Source organism: Scyliorhinus canicula, chromosome 7, assembly GCF_902713615.1.
Source record: "Scyliorhinus canicula chromosome 7, sScyCan1.1, whole genome shotgun sequence".
Taxonomy (NCBI): Eukaryota; Metazoa; Chordata; class Chondrichthyes; order Carcharhiniformes; family Scyliorhinidae; genus Scyliorhinus; species Scyliorhinus canicula.
In genome coordinates this window covers 99,651,249-99,671,328 of record NC_052152.1, presented here as the reverse complement: position 1 = coordinate 99,671,328, position 20,080 = coordinate 99,651,249, and the positions used below count along the sequence as shown (strand labels likewise).

At 43.9% G+C, this 20,080-nt stretch overlaps 1 protein-coding gene across 5 annotated transcripts in view; it reads left to right on the top strand.

The window, feature by feature from the left end:
* Positions 1-20,080, top strand: part of scml2 (Scm polycomb group protein like 2) — a 322,665-nt gene that overhangs the window by 161,191 nt on the left and 141,394 nt on the right. For all 5 annotated transcript variants that reach the window (XM_038802541.1, XM_038802540.1, XM_038802539.1 and 2 more), the window contains 2 exons: positions 3,436-3,506; positions 8,244-8,478. In XM_038802541.1, the coding sequence (XP_038658469.1) occupies positions 3,436-3,506; positions 8,244-8,478 (306 nt within the window). The remainder of the gene's footprint in view (positions 1-3,435; positions 3,507-8,243; positions 8,479-20,080) is intronic.

Sequence of the window (20,080 nt, the reverse complement as noted above, 5' to 3'; positions counted from 1 at the left end):
TCTTTGTCACGAACAGCATCTCTGTTTCCAGCGAAGCTCGCCAAGGCCGCCACCATGCCCTTCAGCGTCTCACCTTGCTCCTTCGCAACCTTTGCCATCTTACCCAGCTGCTCCCAGATCAGGCCCAATGCCTCCTCAATGGTGGCTTTGGATGACTCCTTCAACTCCTTTCTTTGCCAATCAAACTCAATCTGCTTCTCCCAGCTCCTGCGCAGTTACCACAGCTAGCATGCCTACCGTGATGGGTGCGGCCGCCTCTGCCATCTTCTCTCCCTCTGATACCCTTGCCGGACTACCAACCTGAGTTTTCTTTCCAGTGAGATTTTGCAATGAAATTTTTATTTCAATTTAAACACAAAGCTCCCCCAAAAAACGGATAAAAGGAATCGAAAAACAAGAACTCTAGCGGGAGCCACCTTTCATGTGATTTGCTCTCAACATGCCGTCACTGGAAGTGTAGTTATGATTTTAATGTGATTTCTTTACATTTGAATCATTACAAAATTGGATGAATTTGTTGGAAGTTAAGTTCTCGCTTTAATCCAGTGCGGTATAAGTTTTGAAACACTTGTACTGTATAATTGCTTAAACTATTTCCATTTGAGTTATTGTCCTGCAGATTATTTTAATGGCACAACTCTGATTTAATGTAGCACATTTACAGGGCAGTGGCTCCACTGGAATTTTCAGCTAAGGCTGTTTTCCAATTTATTTGACTCTGAAGTTGGTTCACTTTATCAGCGAACAAAAGTGTCATAATTCAAATATGTGTACCCTTTGTAGCTGCTTGAGGTGCCTTGAGCTAATTTATGTTTACTACAAAGCGATTTAGACACCCTTGATAGTTAATTGCTTCCTGTCATGTGGCAGTCTTGCCGTGGGTCCTCAGACTAAGTAATCATCACATATTTTCTAAATATAGTCTAGTATTAACTGTAGTGCAAAATTCAACACAAGTGCCTCCCTTCCTAATTGTGCACAGTTTTGTGTGGTGGATATACGTTGAAGATCAATCCCCATGTTAGGGGCTTCATTATTTGCGTGCACCTCCAATAGAACAAAGTTCCACCCATTCTTTACCACTGAGTGTCTGTCAAATCAACCGCAAGCTCTCAAAATGAACCATGCAAACTGATTAAGCCACATATGTAATAATTACATTTTTGCCGGAGGCCAAAATGAGCATATCTTGGGGCACCATAGGAAATCACACGTCAGGCTGCTTGTTTGTTTTATAATGGCAAATTTTTAGTTGCATGATTAGCACAAGGTTTACTCAAGTGTTAAATTTGGTCATAGTTCTCTTTGTGGAGAGTGCATATCCACTTGAGGAGTAAAAAGAACATTTAAGCTAAGTATTATTTTTGAGGATTTTTAACCTTTTTCAGTGTTTTGAATGAGAGTTGCATTTAAATTTAAAATCATTGTTCTGACCATAATCTGTAGCCACTGAAACAAAGTGGAATTGTATGTATGTGAACCAAGTATCAAAGGGCTTTTTAATAATTCCAGGATAAAACAGTCCATTAGATACCTAGTTTTAATTCCTACAATTATCTTATAATTGGGATGACCTGATTCATTTGATGCCAACATGGATATCTGCTGAGAATCCAGAGGGATTTGTTGTCCAGTCTACTGGTGAATTTCTGCACTCAGAAGAAATTAGAGGGATAACTCCATTCCCCGCTTCTCCATGTGTAATTCATTCAAAGTCTTAATCATGTTCATTCCTGATCCGGAGGTTGAACTTTCTCAAACTCGCACACAGATTACCTGCAGGAAATTATGTTGGATGTTAGAAAATCTCAATTTCCCTTCAGACCACAATCTCCCATTTCAAAAGTAGACTATAAAATTATGAGGGGCATGGATAGTCAGAAGCTTTTTCCCAGGGTGGAAGAGTCAATTATTATGAGAGACATAGCTTTAAGGTGCGAGGGGCAATGTTTGAGGAGATGTGCAAGGGAGGTTTTTTTTTACACAAGAGGGTCGTGGGTGCCTGGAACTCGCTGCTGGAGGAGTTGTTGGAGCAGGTAATATGTTTAGGGAGTGCCTTGACAAATATATGAATAGGATAGGATTGAGGGATACGGGCCCTGGAAGTCTAAAAGGTTTTCGGTTAGATGGGCAGCATGGTTGACGCAGGCTTGGAGGGCTGAAAGGCTTGTTCCTGTGTTGTACTTTTCTTTGTTCTTTGAGCAGGATCCATTTGAAGTTATTGGGGCCCTTGTACAGGATTCAGATTTCAGATTTGACAGTTCATGAAATTGTTTCCTGGCTTGGAAACTCGCTGCGTAGAATGTTATCTATACTCTGATCCTGTTCAGGAGATTGACTTGTAGCTCTGGAACTAACATAATTCATCCATATCATAATTTCCAAGTCTCACAGAAGGTTGCTCCGTTCCAATTTCACAGCTACCAGTACAAATCTTGGTTCGAATTTCACATCTACGAATATAAGGAACCGACCTCGTGGCACACAGTTTTTAATAAACTGTGTAAGTTTCCCTGTATCCCACTCTTGGTTGACATCTCAAAATTGTTTGGTATATATTTCAAGAGATGTGTGTGAAGGAACACATCTGGGTACCTATCTAAGAGTCTTTCTGTCTACGCCAGTTTACGCTGGATGCTTGACATATAACTATTTATCAGTTCGACGTTCATCCTACTTTTCCTCATACACAATTGGAGGCATTGAAGAAGCAATGGTTGGTGTCTAAAGCACCTACTGATATTTATATGCTGCTGATGGATTTCGTTAGATGTATGAAGCTGCTAAAAAGGAGCCACTGAGCATAAAACTAGGGTAACTGATAAATGCTCATTTAATACTACATATTATTGCTGCTCTTCGGAGTTTAATGTACCACTCAAACCTATATAGAGACTCTTGAGTTTTTTTGTAGTCTTTATTGATAAGCTTTTGTTTAATCTTTCATGGCCTGTTTAAGCTACACTTGTTTTTACTTTTGAGCAAAGCAGCATTTTATTGAGTAGGGGCAGAGAACAATTTGGAAGAATGGAAATAATCTCAAAATATGTACTATCTCGGACATTCCATTTTCTCTTCCTGTCCAACACCATAAATGCAATTTTGAACTACGTACTTGATCACGCAAAACCATTTAGTTCATTGACAAATTTTGTAAACGGTCCAGCATAATATCCTGCGATTCAGTAAGGTTTTTTAGGCCAGATTTAAACTGAAATTTCAATGTGATTTATTTGAAATGACTTAATAGGCCAAGTATGGGATTTTATTGCTTTGCTGTGAATGTGGCATGAGTCACAGTAACCAAAACCACATGAAGCAGAACTTGTATAAATATTTGTTTATCTTTTGTATGGATTTAATTTGCCCATGAGTACAATTATAGGCTGTAAAATGGTTCCATTAAATTACTTTCTAAATTCTTATTCATTACAGAACAATTTAATTGGGATGATTACTTGAAAGAAAATGGAGAAGTTCCTGCTCCATCCCATTGTTTTAAACAGGTATGTGACCACAGAAACTGAATTTGGAACTGCATACAGTAATTTGCCTTGATTCCATTGTGTCAAGTTTCTAATGCCCATGTATTGTATTATGTAGGGAGCAAAGTCATGGTTGGTTTGAATGACGAGAATAATACTGCTGAGTATTTGTGCATAATTGACTACACTCCATGCGTCTTTATTTACAGATCCCTGGAATAGAACCAAGTCAGCAAACACCTTCTGTGGATACCATATAATGTAGATGATAACTTTGACGCAGTAGTGCCAGAAACTTCTCAAGCTGCACTGGCACATGCAATTTATGTTCCCACACAGTAAAACACTCCGAGTTGGAGTTAATTTGGGATAAATGGGTCATTTTCAGGTTGGCAAACTGCAACTAATTGAGTGATGAGTGCTGCGGACCTCGATTATTTACGATTTAGATAATTTGGATAAAGAGACCGACTAGAGGGGCTGTTTAGCACAGGGCTAAATCGCTGGCTTTGAAAGCAGGCCAGCAGCACGGTTCAATTCCCATAACAGCCTCTCCGAACAGGCACCAGAATGTGGCGACAAGGGGCTTTTCACAGTAACTTCATTTGAAGCCTACTTGTTACAATAAGCGATTTTCATTTCATTTCATTTTCATTTCATTTCATTATTGTAGCCAGATTTGCTGATGATACAAAAATAGGTACGAAAGCAAGTTATGAAATGAATACTGTAAAGAGTCTGTAAAGGAATATAGCTACATTACGATGTTGGAAAATGTTAGTTTGTCTACTTTGGCATGAAGAATAGAAAAGCAGAATGTTAATTAAAAGGATCATGGCTGTTGAATTGGATGTGTGTGTCACAGTAGTTTGGAAAGCAAATGGCATGTTGGCCTTTTATTTCAAGGAGGCTATGTCTAAACTGAAGTCTCGCTACAACTGTATTCCTGGCTTGGGTCACTGTCTGTGTGGAGTCTGCACGTACTCCCGTATCTGCATGGGTTTCCTCTGGTGCTCCGGTTTCCTCCCACAAGTCCCAAAAGACGTGCTTGTTAGGTTATTTAGACATTCTAAATTCTCCCTCGGTGTACCCGAAAACCGCCGGAGTATGGCGATTAGGGGATTTTCACAGTAACTTCATTGTAGTGTTAATGTAAGCCTACTTGTGACACTAATAAAGATTATTATTATTGGTGCGAGCGTACCTGAAGTACTGTGTACAGTTTTGACCTCCTTGCGTTTGAAGCAGGTTCACTAGGCAGATTCTAGAGATGAAGGGGTTGGCTGTGAGAAAACGGTGTAAAGTTTGGGCCTTTATTTATTGGCATTTAGAAGAATGAGATTGAAATATATAGGATTCTGAGGGGGCTGCGGGTGTGGAAATCTAGAACTGGGGGCACAGTTTTTTGCTGATGATGCAGAACTAGGTTGAAATACAAGCTATGAAGAGAACACATGCCGAAATAGATATAGACAAGTTAAATGAGTGTCCAGCTTCCGGCAGAATTGAGAGCTGATCGCTCCCCAGTGTTCTGTCTTTAACTGCCCTCAGATTAGCTAAAATAATATTTAAAAGCTTATCTACCTTACAAGGCCCCAGTTGCTGAGCAACTTTGCACATCTCTGCTGGTCTATTTATTTATTCTTCACACTGTAGCCCTCTCTCTAAGCACAATAGAAACAAAGTTGAAATTTAACTGACCCCCACACATACAAAACACTTTTGTCTAGCATGAATCTAACTATAGGTTTACCCTTCCAGGCACAAACATTAAATTAAACATATCAAACTATACCTTATTTCTAATGTTTACGAATATAAATATAACTCCCTTCAAAAAGCTACCTTTGTTCTCCAAACAAGAATGTAGTTGCATTGGAGTTGGTACAACCAAGGTTCACTAGATTAGTCCCTGGTTTGAAAGATTTTTACAGAGTTTGAGCAAATCTGGTCTATTCTATGAAATTTAAAAGAATGAGAGATGATCTTATTAAACATACAAGATTCTGAAGGAACTTATCAGGGAACAGGCTGGGGAACCTAAAACACACGGGAACAGTCTCCGGATAAGGGGATGATTGTTAAGGACTGAGATGAGAAGTTCCTTCACCCAAAAGGGTTGTAAATGTTTGGAATTGTCTACCCAGAAGATTGGGGGCGCTCCATCATTGAAAATATCTAAGGCTGAGATGACAGATTTTTGGTGTCTCAAGGAATTAAGGGACATGGGGAGTGGGTGGAAAAGTGAAGTTAAAGCCAAAGATCAATCATGATCCTATTGGATGGCGGAGCATCTTTGATGGTCCGTATGGTCTACTCCCATTCCTATTTCTGAATTTATGTAAAGCAGCGGTTCTCAAACATTTTGTTTCTGTACTCCCCCCTTTCTGTGGTCTAAACGTTCCATGTACGCAGCCATAGCAGTTTATTTTGCTTAAAGATTGGTTATACAATTATACATTAGTTTTACTTAAAGTAATTAATATATGTGGAACATGTTGCTGGCAATGAGCAGCAGTCATACCAAGACATGAAGGTATAGTCAACAAAAACAAGTGAAAAGTGGGAACCAATTAACCGAGAAATTAAACGTAGCAGAGACCCAAGTCAACAAATGGCAAGTAATTGAACAATGAAAACTCAAAAATAATGTTCTGAGATCAAGTCCAAAGGGAAACGGCTAATGAGAAAGCCAAGAAACTGTAAAATAAAAGCTGCACAAATTAGTAAATGATCAAATAATGAACTGAAAGTGGAAAATGCCTCCAGAGACCAAGTCCAAATTTATCCTGTAAGGGCCCTTGACCAGCAGAACTCCCGACTTTCTGGCACCCGAGAGATCGAAGGGATTTGGTTCGATTGGTTGGCTGGTGGCCAATGAATTGGCAAAAGGTAGTATTCTGCCCTGCGACAAGTGGTGACTAGGTCCGACCCATGTGGAATGGTTTTCAGAGAACCCAGGAAGGGACAGTCTGTTCCTGGCTGCAGAGAGATGCTGTGAGCTGCTGTCTGTCTCTCTTTCTCCAGAAATGTTGCCTACCTGCTGTTTTCTGGACCTGCAGAGAGTTTTTGAGACTTTAATGAATCTGTGGAAACACTGAAAACAATTACATGCTGAAACCAAAACCTCGAACTGAAGGCCTAGATTGAAGAAAGGTGTTCTGGAAGCCATCAACCTGAAACAGAGACTTTTATCCTGTTAATCTTTTTTCACACCCCTCTTTCCCCTCTGTTTGTCTGCATTGTGTGTCTGTAGACAGTGGGGGCAAGTTAAAAGAGGGGGTCTAGAAATTAGATAATAGTTAACCAGTTGTATTTGCTGCCTATTTACTTGTAGTTATTATTAATAATTTAAAAAATATATATTTTTGTTCTCATTTTCAACATTATAATCAAATAAACAATCAAAGTAAAAAAAAAACAAACAAAAGCAAATACAAGAACAGTTTTCCACACACAAACAGCATCCTGGTCAATATACAGACCAAAACATCCACCCGTACATTCCAAGTAAAACAATAATTAATAGTCAATCAGTAAACAGTGTAATCAAAGGCAACAATACTCACCCCCCCCCCCCCCCCCCCCCCAATGTTCAATGGCAACCATTTCTGGAAAGTGCATAATAAACACTCCCCAGAAATTGTAGACCCCTTCCCTCATCCCCCTCAGCTTGAACTGAACTCAAAAGTAGCCCCCCCCCCCCGCCAAGCCGAGGCACAGAGTGGAGAAGCTAGCCTTCACCCCAACAGGACCCGCTTTCGGGCAATCAGTGGGGCGAAGGCTAAAACATCCAACCGCGCACCTGCCTGCAGCCCGGGCCAGTCCGCCACCCAGAAAATGGCTTCTAGGGGCCCAGATTCCATGTTCACGTGCACTACCCCCGAAGTGACCCTGAAAACATCCCTGCAACAAACTCCTCGAGTTCAGTTATTATTAATAATTAGTCTTGTTTAAATTTACAAACCTGGTGACTGTAGTTAATGGGCAGTCAGACCAAAGATTTTGGGTATTTTCTAACAATTAATTTGTTAATTTCAATTATGTTGAGACTCCAGGTCAAGTGGGGCTGGAATTGAAATGGTGACTCCACTGACAGGCGGGGCTGGAATTGAAATGGTGACTCCACTGCCAGACTAAGTCTACTCTGGCTGATTTTCTGTTAATAACTTTGGGTTGGAACTTCGGATCTCCTCCAGGTCAACAGTAATTTGCTGAATTGGGGAAGGCAGCAACAAGCCTGTGTGCTCGCAGGTTTGCTGGGCATTGTGATAACAGTGAAGTGGAGGACAGTTTGTTGACTGAATTCTCTGGCCTGCAACTGTCTGTCTTGGATATGCTGTTTTGACCAGAGAAGCCAAAGGAGTACCAAATTATACTGGGTCAGACTCGAGGAAGTCATGTGGCAATCCCCAAAACCTATCGAGTCATGTTAAAATTGTGGGGGCCCAGGGATGCCTTTTGCCAGTTAACCAGTCATCTTGCCATGGTGATTGATTTTTCAGTTTCAGATTTGGCACTTCTGAGGTATTTCATTTGGACAAATGTTTCTCCAGAGTTCGGTTAGAGGTTCTTGTAGACTCCTGGTCGTGAGCCCTTAATTAGACCATAATCGGGCTCCCTGCAGTGGGATAGTTGTTGTCACTGTATTTCAAGATAAAATTGGGTTTGAAATGTGTACATAATAATTTCTTATAGTATTGTTATGCAAAGAGGATTTATTCAAAAAGTGTATTTCCATTGTGTGCCCACTTCCAGCCTAGAATTCCACCCATCAATGAGTTCAAAATTGACATGAAACTTGAGGCTCAGGACCCAAGAAACGTTACCTCAATTTGTATAGCTACTGTGGTTGGAATAACTGGAGCAAGGCTACGATTACGGTTAGATGGGAGTGACAACAAAAATGACTTTTGGAGATTGGTTGATTCATCTGATATACAACCTATTGGAACTTGTGAGAAGAACAGTGGAATGCTGCAGCCTCCACTTGGTAAGATTGTAAAACTTGGAATATTGATATATTCTTTTCAGATCTGATGTATATTTAATAAAGCAACCAATTCATATGTGAGTACCAGCATTACATTTGAGCAACATGACCAGGTTCTATTTTAAGTGGGCCTGTGAACTTAGGTTAGAGACAGATCAACGGCAATTATACTCTCATGTAATTTTTTAAAAATTCACTCATGGGATGTGGGCATTGCTGGCCAGACCAGCATTTTTGCCCATCTCTAATTACCCTTGAACTGAGTGGCATGTTAGGCTTTTCATAGGGCATTTAAGAGTTAACCATATTGCTGTGGGTCTGGAGTCATTTGTAGGCCAGACCAGGTAAGGGCAGCAAAATTTCTTTCCCTAAAGGACATTAGTGAACCAGATAGGTTTTTATGGCCATTGACAAGGGTCACCATCAGACTTTTCATTCCACATTTCTGTGTAATTCAAATTTCACCATCTGTCATGGTGGGATTCAAACCTCCATCCCCAGAGCAGAACCCTGGGCCTCTGGATTACTCGTCCAGTGACAAAACCACTATGCCATCAAATCGCCCAAGCCAAGTTGAGACCTGTTGTAGTGTATGGCAAGAATTATTGCTGTGCTAACTCCCAAAAGGCAACAGCTTAGAGAATTATTCAGTGTATGATACAACTTAAAGGCATCAATAATGGAACTTATTTTTTGTGGGGAAAAGAAGGTTGAGTGAAAGGCATGATACTGATCTTTAAAATATGACAGATGTTAAAAAGTAAACAAACTAACTGAGGCAATGAGCACAAGACTAGAGAAGAATAATAGACTATTTACACACCTTAAATTAGTATCGCAAATTTGGTCTCACTACTTCCCATCATCCTGGCCGATCCTGGACAGCAACTTGTACTAAGCATATGGTGCTAATCTTTTGCTTCAGTGCTTACTTGAGGTTCCAGGTCCTTGATATTTTTGCGAGGCCCTTCTTGGTTTCTGTGTCCACTGGTATGGACATATTGAATTGATACCAACAAACTCCGTTTAACCAGTTGGGCCTGTATATGGATTTGGCTTCCAAGAGGTTTTTGCAAAGGGCAGTTACAAGGCTTTGGAGATATTAACAGTATTGCTTAGTTTCTGTTGCAGGTAAAGCATTAAAAGATTTAATTATGGGATTAATAAATTATGCCATTGGGGATAAATAAGTTGAGGAAAAAATTGCATTTTGGCTCGAGGATAATTAATTGGTTGAACATGTGAGATAGGTGTAGAAATAGGTCATTCCGCCCCTCAAGCCTGCTCTGCCATTCAATAAGAGCATGGCTGATCTGTTTGTATTTTGAATTTCACATTCCCCGATACCTCCAATAACTGTAGATTCTTGTTGGGCAAGGGAATCAATCTACCCTACCTTAAAAATATTCAATCAACCCACTTCCATGCCCTTTGAGGCTGAGAGTACCAAAGGCTCCCAAACCTCAGAAACAATTCTCCTGAACTCTGCCCTATAAAGGGGTGGCACAGTGGTGTAGTGGTTAGCACTACTGCCTCACTGAATCGAGGGCCTGGGTTGGATCCTGGTCCTGGGTCACTTTCCCTGTGGAGTTTGCACATTCTCCCCGTGTGTGTGTGGGCCTCACCTCCACAACCCAAAGATGTGCAGGGTAGGTGGATTGTTATGCTAAATTGCCCCTTAATTGGAAAAAAAAAAATCTCTGTCCGAGAAGGGCGACCCTTAATTTTAAAACAGTGCCACCTAGTTCTGGATGCACCCACAAGAAGAAACGTCCTTTTCACATCCATCTTGTCAAAATCATTCAGGATTTGTATACTTCAATCGAGTCCTTCCTCACTTTTCTAAACTCCATTGAAAAAAAACTCCAGCCTGTCCAACCTTCTGTCTTAGACAACCCTGTTCATTTCCGGTATTAATCTAGAAAACTCTAACATGTTTACATCCTTGTACAAGGAGACCAAAATTGCACATACTGATCAGGGTGTAGTCTCGCTAATTCCCTGTGTAACTAAAGCATAACATCCTTCCTTTTATGTTCAATTCCTCTTGTAATAAAGGATAGCATTCCATTAGCTTTCTTGTGTGCTGTACTTGCATACTAACGTTTTAAGACTCATGCACTGGAACACCTAGACTCTGCACCTCTGAATTCTACAGTTGTTCTCTGTTTAGATCATACTTTTCTTTTTTATTATTCCTGCCAAAGTGAACAACTTCCCACATTAGACGTCCATCTGCGAGATTTCTTGCACACTCACCCACAACCTATCCATATCTGTCTGCAAACTCCTTATGTCGTCTTCACCATAAACATCCCTACCTAACTGTGTCATCTGCAAGTTTAGCTACCATGCCTTTGCTCCCGCATCTCCACAAATCGCTTCCTGCCAGTCAGATAAAGACTCAATTATGCATAATCTGTTTTCTGTCAGCCAACAAATCTTCTATCCATGGTATTATGTTACCTCCTACATCATGAGCTTTTATTTTCTGCAATAATCTTTGATGTGGCTCCTTATCAAATGCCTTCGAGAAACCTGAATACAGTACGTTTACAGGTTCCCCTTTATCCACAGCACATGTTACACCTTCAAAGAACTACTAGATTGGGTAAACATGATTTCCCTTTCCCTGTTACCTTGAGTTGGTCTAAATGCCCAGCTATAACCTCTTTAACGATGAGTTCTAACACCTTCCCCACGACAGATGGCCAGGTAACTGGCCTGTAGGTTCCTGTTTTCTGCCTCCCTTGAATAGAGGAGGTATACTTACTACTTTTAGTCTGATGGAACCTTTCCAGAATCTAGAGAATTTTGGGAAAATTAACACCAGCTCATTTGCTGCCTCATTAGCCACCTCTTTTACAACCATAAGATGAAACCCACCTGGATCCGGAAGTTTGTCAACCCGCAGCTCCATCAGGTTACACAGTACCGATTCCTGAATAATTATAATTTCACCAAGTTCCTCTCTTCCTGCGACCTCCTGATTTACAGTTATTATTGGAATGATTTTTGTATCCACTCATGAAGACAAACAAAACATTTGTTTATTTCATCCGCCATTTTCTTATTATCTACTATTAATTTCCTATTCTAGCTCTCCAGGAGACCAACGTTTGTACTATTTTCATTTTTAAATATATGTAGAAACTCTTGCTATCTGTTTTTACATTTTTACTTAGCTTCCCCTTGTACTCTATTCCTTCTCCTGATTAACCTTTTAGTCATTCTCTGCCGTTCTTTATATTCTGACCAATCATCCGACCTGCTACTCATCCATGTGCAGTTGCATGCTTTTTTAAAAGCGTTTAATATTTTACCTGACTTAATTAATTAACCATGGGCGGTGGGTCCTGCCTATAAGTTTTTTCTTTACAGTAGGAATATACCTTTTCTGTCTATTCTGAAATATCCCCTAAAATGTCTGCCACTGCTTCTCCATTGATCTATCCCTTAGCAGAGTATCCCAATTCACTTCAGCTAGATCAGCTGTCTTGCCCACATAGTTGTCCTTATTTAAGTTTAAAATACTAGTCTTAGATCCACTATTGTCCCTTTCCAACTGGTGAAAAATTCAGTTGTATTCTGGTTGTTATGATCCCCTACATGGACGGAACTTGTATAACAACCGATTCCTCTCCTACACCTCAGAGTACGAACTACTCAGGTGACTAGGGGCGGAGCTTTCTCCCAATTGGAGCTCCCCACAGGACATAAACCCCGACCTGGAGCAGTTCGGGGAAGGTGACCCTGCGGGGAGTGGAGTGATTGTTGTGACTAGTGTGGAATAAAAAAAGCTGTACCCTGTCAGCCTGGCCTCTTGTGGAGTCTTTGCCTCTGTCTGCAACACTGGTCACTGCTATCTAGGGGTGGGTACCTTTACTCTGAGGTCTGTAATTAATCTTGTCACATTACCCAGTGCCAATGTAATCTCTCTGGTTGACTCCCCTGCTCGAAAAAGCTATCTTGACAGTACGTTATGAACTCTTCAGCGAGCCAAGCTACTACTGCCAAATCTGATTGTTCTGGTTTATATGCAGAGAAAAGTTACCCACGATTATTGCTATCCCTTCATCACAAGCACCCAATGTTTCTTCTTTGTATACTTTGTCTTAGATTGTGGTTATGGTTTGGGGGCCTATAGACCAATCCTCCTAGTTATTTCTTTCATCAACTATTCCTCCTCTCGGCCCAAGTGAATTCTTCATCCTGATTGTAACCACCTGCACAGGACATATGGTGTGGGAATGTTTTCTCGTCCTCCTTGAGGAGTACAAGGTCCCCCGCTAGGTGCTGGTAGCTTCCACATACTTGAATAAAAGGTTGGCCAGTTTGGAACTGACCAAAAAGAGATTGTACCTGGTGAGGGTCTACTTGGTACTGATCGATATTCTTATTGTAAAATAAATGTTGTTTATTTTTGCCTAATTTGGACTCTCCAAGCCTTGGCTCAACGTGGAGCTGTAGACGTACAACCTATCCAGCTGAGCCACCTCCCCAAGTTGAATTTGTTTTTCTTCTGGACCACACTGCGAAGTTGGGTGAGTGAAGATGCCTGTGTTTGGGCATTTGGATGCCTTTGACCCCAGTATAGTAACCTGGAATCAGTACGCTGAGCAAATGCAAGACTTCTTCAGAGCTTGTAATAAAATAGAAAATGAGCACCAGACCATAATATTGCTGACGGCCTGTGGAGCATGTATGTTTGGAGTGATCCGGGGCCTTGTGTTTCCGGTGCCAGCGGCTGACTCGATGGCGTTCGATCAGCTCATTGTGTTGGGGGGGACAGCATTTCAACCCAACCCCATCTATTATCGTTCAGCGATACAGGTTTAACATGGCGAAGAGGTCCACCGGGGAGTCGGTTGCAGAATTTATTTCATGACTTTGAAAGATTGTCGAATATTCTGAGTATGGCACTGTTTTATCTGGTGTGCTCCTCAACCGTATGGTCTGAGGTAAACTACAATGAAACTCAGAAGAAATTTCTGGGCGAGAAGTTCCCTCACGTTTCAACGTGCGCTACAAATCTCCCTTTCTCAAGAAAGCACTGCAAGGGACGTTCAGGAATTACAGGTTATGGACTCCACTGACTGTGTTTCCACGTCCTGCGTGAAGTGCAGGCATCGGGCCAGGCGTAGTCGGCAGCGGCAGGAGTGCAGGAGCCCTGGTCACAGGCGTTGACCCTGTGGCAAGGCCTTGCATTTGGACGACACGGAACAGGCTGAGGATGATGCCGAGGTGCATTCCAATTGTGTGTCAGTGCCCCGTATGTCCCCAATCCGCATTCTGGTGTAGGTCAATAACATTTGCTCCGGATGGAGTTGGACACAGGAGCAGCTGTTTCGGTTGTGATGCAACCCACCTTGGACTAAATCAAGCAGTGAGTGAGTGTTTTGTCATTCATAGGCTCTGCAGCTTGGTTGCCCACATATACAGGTGAGTGTTTGCATATAGTGGGGTCCACGCTCACTCCAGTGGTTTGCAGCAGTTAGTCCCTGCACCGTCCTCATCATGGTGCAGGGTGATGGCCCTAGCTTGTTAGGCCGTGATTGGCTGTGCCACTTGAAGATTGGTTGCCAGTATATTTTTCAAGTGGGAATGGGGGTGCTTCTTTGTGTTGAGCAAGTTCCCGAAAGTTTTTCGACTGGGCTTCGGTACCATTAAGCGGGCCATGGCTACTATACAGGTGGGCCCGGAAGCCCAATCCCAATGCTTTTGGGCCTGCCAGGTCACGAATGCCATTGTCAGGATTGTCAAGACCGAGCTTCGACAGTTGGAAAGTTTGGAGATCATCCGGCTGGTGCATTTTGCATGACTGGGCAGCGCCGGTGGTTCCAGTGCTGAAGCCGGATTAGACGGTTGGCCTTTGTGGCGATTACCAGTTAACGGTAAACACGACTTCCCAGAATAGAGGACCGATGCGCTGATTTGGCTGATGGATCGATGTTTACGAAGCTCAACGTGAGTGATGCTTATTTATAGCTATGTTTGAATAAGGCCTCAAGGGGATATGTGACTGTAAACACACCAGGGTCTGTTTGAATGCACCCAGCTTCGTTTGGTGTGTCCTCGGTATGTGCTGTGTATGCGCATGTGCGGTGTGTAATGGAGGGTATTTTGCGCGGTTTGCCACACTTTCCGTCCATCTCTATGACATTTTGATCACAGAGGGGAGCTTCTGCGGAACCTCGAGGCGGTGCTATAGAGGTTATCTGAGTATGGAGTGCCTCTGCATAAGGAAAAACGTCTTGCACGCCAAGAAGTTTGTGTATTTGGGCTACTGGGTCGACCGTAACGGGTACACCCGATAGTGGATAAAGTACAGGCGATAAAGATGGCCCCCGTACTAAGAGACACGATGGAGCTCAGTTTTATTTTCAGTCTCATCAATTATTACGGGCGTTTCATTCCAAACCTAACTACTACCCTGGCTCCCCTTCATTTGCTGTTGAAGAAGTGGACTTGTCCCATTGTTATGGGTGACGTCCGTGACCGTCCAATTGCATTTGACTCCTGGACACTGACGGCTGCTGAGAAGAACTATGTATGTATTGAGGAGGGCCTGGCTGTGGTTTTTTAAAAATGTATTTTATTCCAAACTTATTCACAAAATACAAAAACATAAATAATCCGGGAAACACCCTCCCCAACTCAGTTTTACAGTCTTTTTACAAGTTTTCCCCCTTTTTCACCCTGTCCCGCGACGAACAACTCCTTGAGCATGGCCACGAACAATCCCCACCATGCCTCAAAGCCCTCCGCTAAACCCATTGTTCAAACTTAATTCTTTCCAACCGGAAGAAGTCGTACAAATCCCCGAGCCAGGCCCTACCCCTGGCGGCGCAGTCATCTGCCATTCGCGCAGAATTCTTCGCCGGACAACCACGACGTCGGCCGTCCTCTCCTCCATCAGCTCTGGCTTTCCGATAACCCAAAAATCGCCACCACGTAGCCCAACCTCAGCCCACAATCTTTATTGGCGTCTCAAACACTCCCGCCCAGCATCTCTCTAACTTCTCACAGCCCCAGAACATATGCATGTGGCTTGCTGGTCCTCAGCCATACTTCTCACATTCTGCCACTCCCTGGAAGAACCCACACATCACCGCCCGAGTCATGTGTACCACCTCAAATTGTATCAAACTCATCCTCGCTCACAAGGTTCAATTCATCCTATGAAGTGCGTCACTCCACACACCCCAAACTATTTCTCCACCCCCCCCAACTCTGATATCTGTAAAAAGGCATTTGGAATGAAAATCAGGAGCGTCTGGAATATAAATAGGAACCTGGGCAGGACATTCATTTTCATCACTTGAACCCTCCTTCCCAGTGTCAGGTGCAGTGAATCCCACCTCCTAATGTCCTCCTTTATGCCCCCACCAATTCTGTTAAGTTCTACTTTATGAAATGTCGCTCATTTCCCCCGTCACCTGGATCCCCAGGTACTGAAACCTATCCCTGGCTACTGTCCTAAATGGCAACCCCACTATATTAGCTCCCCCGCTCATTTATTGAGAACACCTCCCTTTTCCCTACATTCAACTTCTAACCCGAAAAAGCCCAAACCTCTCTAATAAGCTCATAATCCTCCCCATACTCTCCAGCGCGTCTGACACATAAGAACAGGTTGTCCTATAGATAATAGCAGGTCGTCCGTGTGCAGCGACACCGGATGCTCCCTACTTCCCCTCTTAATCCTCTGCCACTCATAGAATCATAGAATTTACAGTGCAGAAGGAGGCCATTCGGTCCATCGAGTCTACACCAGCCCTTACAAAGAAGCCCACGTACCTACCCTATCCCCGTAACACAGTAACCCCCACGTAACATTTTTTGGACACCAAGGGCAATTTTGCATGGCAAATCCACCTAATCCGCGCATCTTTGGACTGAGGGAGGAAACCGGAGCACCCGGAGGAAACCCACACCAACACTGGGAGAACGTGCAGACTCTGCACAGGCAGTGACCCAGCCGGGAATTGAACCTGGAACCTTGGAGCTGTGAAGCAACTGTGCTAACAACATTGCCAGCGTGCTGCCCCTGTTGACCTCCTAAGGGCCATCGCCAAGGGCTCTTATCGCAAGTGCAAATAGCAGCAGCGACAGCGGACGCCCCTGCCTCACTCCCCTATGCTACACAAAACTCCATGAGCTCGTCTCATTGATCCGTACACTCGTCATTGTGGCCACGTACAGCAGATGCACCCATGCCACAAACATTGGCCCAAACCCAAACCTTCTCAGGACCTAACAACAGGTACTGCCACTCCACCTGGTCAAAAGCCTTCTCTGCATCCATAGACACCACTACCTCTGGTGCCCGTCCTCTCGACGGGGTCATGATCACAATTCAATAGTTGGCTTATATTACTTGAGAGTTGCCTACCCTTCACAAAGCCTGTTTGATCCTCTGCAACCATCCCCAGGATGTATCCTTGCATCCTCCCCGCCACTTACTTAACCAACTCTTGCACGTCGTATTCATAGATGATATGGGCCTGTAGGACCCAAATTCTAACGGGCCTTTCCCTTTCTTTGGAATTAGCGTAATCGTCGCCTATGTCGTTGTCTCTGGCAGTTCCCCCTCCTCTAGTGCCTTGCTAAATGCTCCCAGTAGGTGTGGTGCCAGCTCCGCCGCAAACGCCTTATAAAATTCCACTGGGTAACCATCCGTCCCCGGGGCCTTCCCCAACTTCATCCGTCTTATGCTTTCCATTACCTCTCAGCCCTAGAGGCTCATCTGACACCTGCCTCCGCTCCTCATCCAGCTGTGGAAATTGCAACCCATCTAAGAACTGTCCCATATCCCCATCCTCACCCCCTGGATCCACCCTGTTAAGTTCCTCGTAATATTCCCTGAACGCATCATTTATCTTCCCCAGATTAATTGGGTCACTAAATTTATATATATATTAAAAAAAATTATCTTCCCTGGCTCCAACACTATCTCCTCCTTCCTTGTCCATACTCTCAGGATTTCCCGACACGGGGCCTGCCTCCAAAACTGATGGGCTAAGATGCAGTTCACCTTCCCTCCATATTCATTCTGCAAACCCTCTCCCTCCGTAGCTGCCCTTTCCACCACCAACCTGCCCCTGTAACTTTTCTCCCTTCGCCAAATTCCTCCACGGTGGGGGCCCTCGAATAATCCCTGTCCACCTCGACTATCACGCCTAATAATCGTTCGTACTCCACTCCTTTTCCTATCTCCATGCGCCTTGAACGAGATAATTTCCCCCCAAACCACCGCCTTCAATGCCTCCCAGAATGTGACCGCCGATATCTCCCCATTTTGGTTCAACTCCACGTAGTCCTCTATCACCGACTGCACCGTACACAAAACCCCCTGTCCGCTAACAGCCCCGAGTCTAACCTCTATCCCGGCCTCTGCTCCCGTCCCGAACTATGTCGAACCTCCAGCCAGTCTGAGATTACAATCCTGAGTACTCTGCCCCTTCCAACACTTTATGGTTCACCACAAAAAAAAAATCGGGTTTTGGAGTATACTTTGTACACATGGGAGAAGAAGGAGTACTCCCTCTCTTCTGGGTTCTTAAATCGCCACGGCTTCACCATACCCATCCTTTCCATAAACCCTCCCAACTACTTCACCATCTGTAGCCTACCCGTTGACCTGGGACTCGACCTGTCCACCCTCACTTCCAGCATACAACTCAAGTCCCCACACACCCAGATGTGTGGCCAAATCCGGTAAACTCCCCCCGCAGAAACTTTGAGTCAAACCCCGAGTAAAATATTTGACCCGCCCATCCTTTCTTAGCCTAACCTGATCCCTCCCCCGGAGGTGCGTCAACTGCGGAAAGACCACCCCTGCCTTAAGACTCCTTAAGTGCGCAAAGACCCGAGATCTCTTCATTGGCCCATTTAGCCCCTGCACTTTCCATGTTATGAGCCTTACTGGAGGCCTGTGCCTCCACTCCCCTCTACTGTCTGCCATCCTTGCCTACACATTCTGTCCCCTTTAATTTCACTCTATACTGAGCCCATCCAAAATGGGCCCTTTCTCCTCCCATGGCCCATGACCACGCTTCTCCTCCAACACTGCCACGTCGCATTTCTTCTCTCTCTCCCCCCCCCCCCCCCCCAACCCCCCACCCCACACGTTCATCAGCATTAGAGGGCTGGTTTAGCTCTCTCGTGGGCTAGACAGCTGGTTTGTAATGCAGAACAAGACTAGCAGCGCGGGCTAAATTTCCGTACCAGCTTAGAATTCTGCATTCTCCCTCTGTGTACCCCAACAGATGGCTGAGTGTGGTGACTAGGCGCTTCTCACAGTAACTTTGTTGCAGTGTTGATGTAAGCCTACAATAAAGATTATTTATGTATTTATTGCCTGACAGCTCTTGCCCGATGGCTCCTCCTATCTATCCCTCCACCCCTCCCTGTCCTCCTTGATCTGTGCAAACGACTCCATGTGGACCTCCCCTCCCCCACCCAAAGACACAGGTGACCTCCTCCAAAAAATAAACAACACCACAGGTGGCAGGGGGGGGGGGGAGAAGCAGTTGCCCCCTTACAAGCTTATTACCCCTTAACAAATAGTTACCCCCAACAAAATCCCCCCCACCCAAGAAGGAAAAATATATATATGTGTGTGTGTGTGTGTGTGTGTGTGTAAAACACAACAAAAATGTTATCAATTACAAACATAAAGTCACCACAAAGCTATGTATAACACTTAATGAATTCCCCCTTAACTGTTCCAATGCAAAAATAAAATCCCAAAAACTCAATTTCAAGGGTGTAGCCCAGCACTCTGCATTCTCACTTGAATGAGGGTTTTCCCTGAGATTCTAATCCTGTCTCACCAGCAGATTTAACTCCTTCCGGAAAGCAAACTATATCTTTGAAGTTGCCAAAGCAGGTAGCTATAATCAATGTTTTTTTTTACTGGAACAACTCTTTAAATGAAACCATAGAAAGACAGGAAAAAAGTACTTCTTTCTCCTTCTGAGTCCACAGCAGTCAAAAGTTGAAAATGAAACTGAAAACAAACCTCACAGCCACAGTCCAGCTCCACCCATACAATGACATCACTGAAGCCATGTGATAAGACAAAAACTTTTCTTAAAGGGACATTCCCATGACAGGGGTTTGAAAATAGTATCCCGGCCTTCGAAAGTCTCTCATAGTTTTGCTGGGTACAGCACCCCAAACCTGATCTGCCGTAAATAGAGAGCTGCCTTGGCCCTGTTGAACCCAGCACGCCTTTTTGCCAGCTCCGCTCCAGTATCCTGGTATATTTGGACCTTGTTCCCCTCCCATTCACAGTTCCGTTTCTGCCTGGCCCACCGTAGGATCTTTTCCTTCTCCACAAACTTGTGGAGCCTTACAATCATCGCCTGCGGCGTCTCTCCCGCTCTTGGCTTCTGCCTTAGAAACCTGTGCGCTCGATGACCACTGGGGCCTTGTCCAATGCTCCTTCCGCCACCAGCCCTATCTTGTGGCACTCGTGGTTTCCACTCCTTCAGGCTGGCCGACACAGGCTCTGCCTTCTAGACCTGTTCTCCTGCTCTTCTGCTGTTGCTTTTAATGACTTGCAAAGGAGCCCCAATGCCACCACCCAAGCACA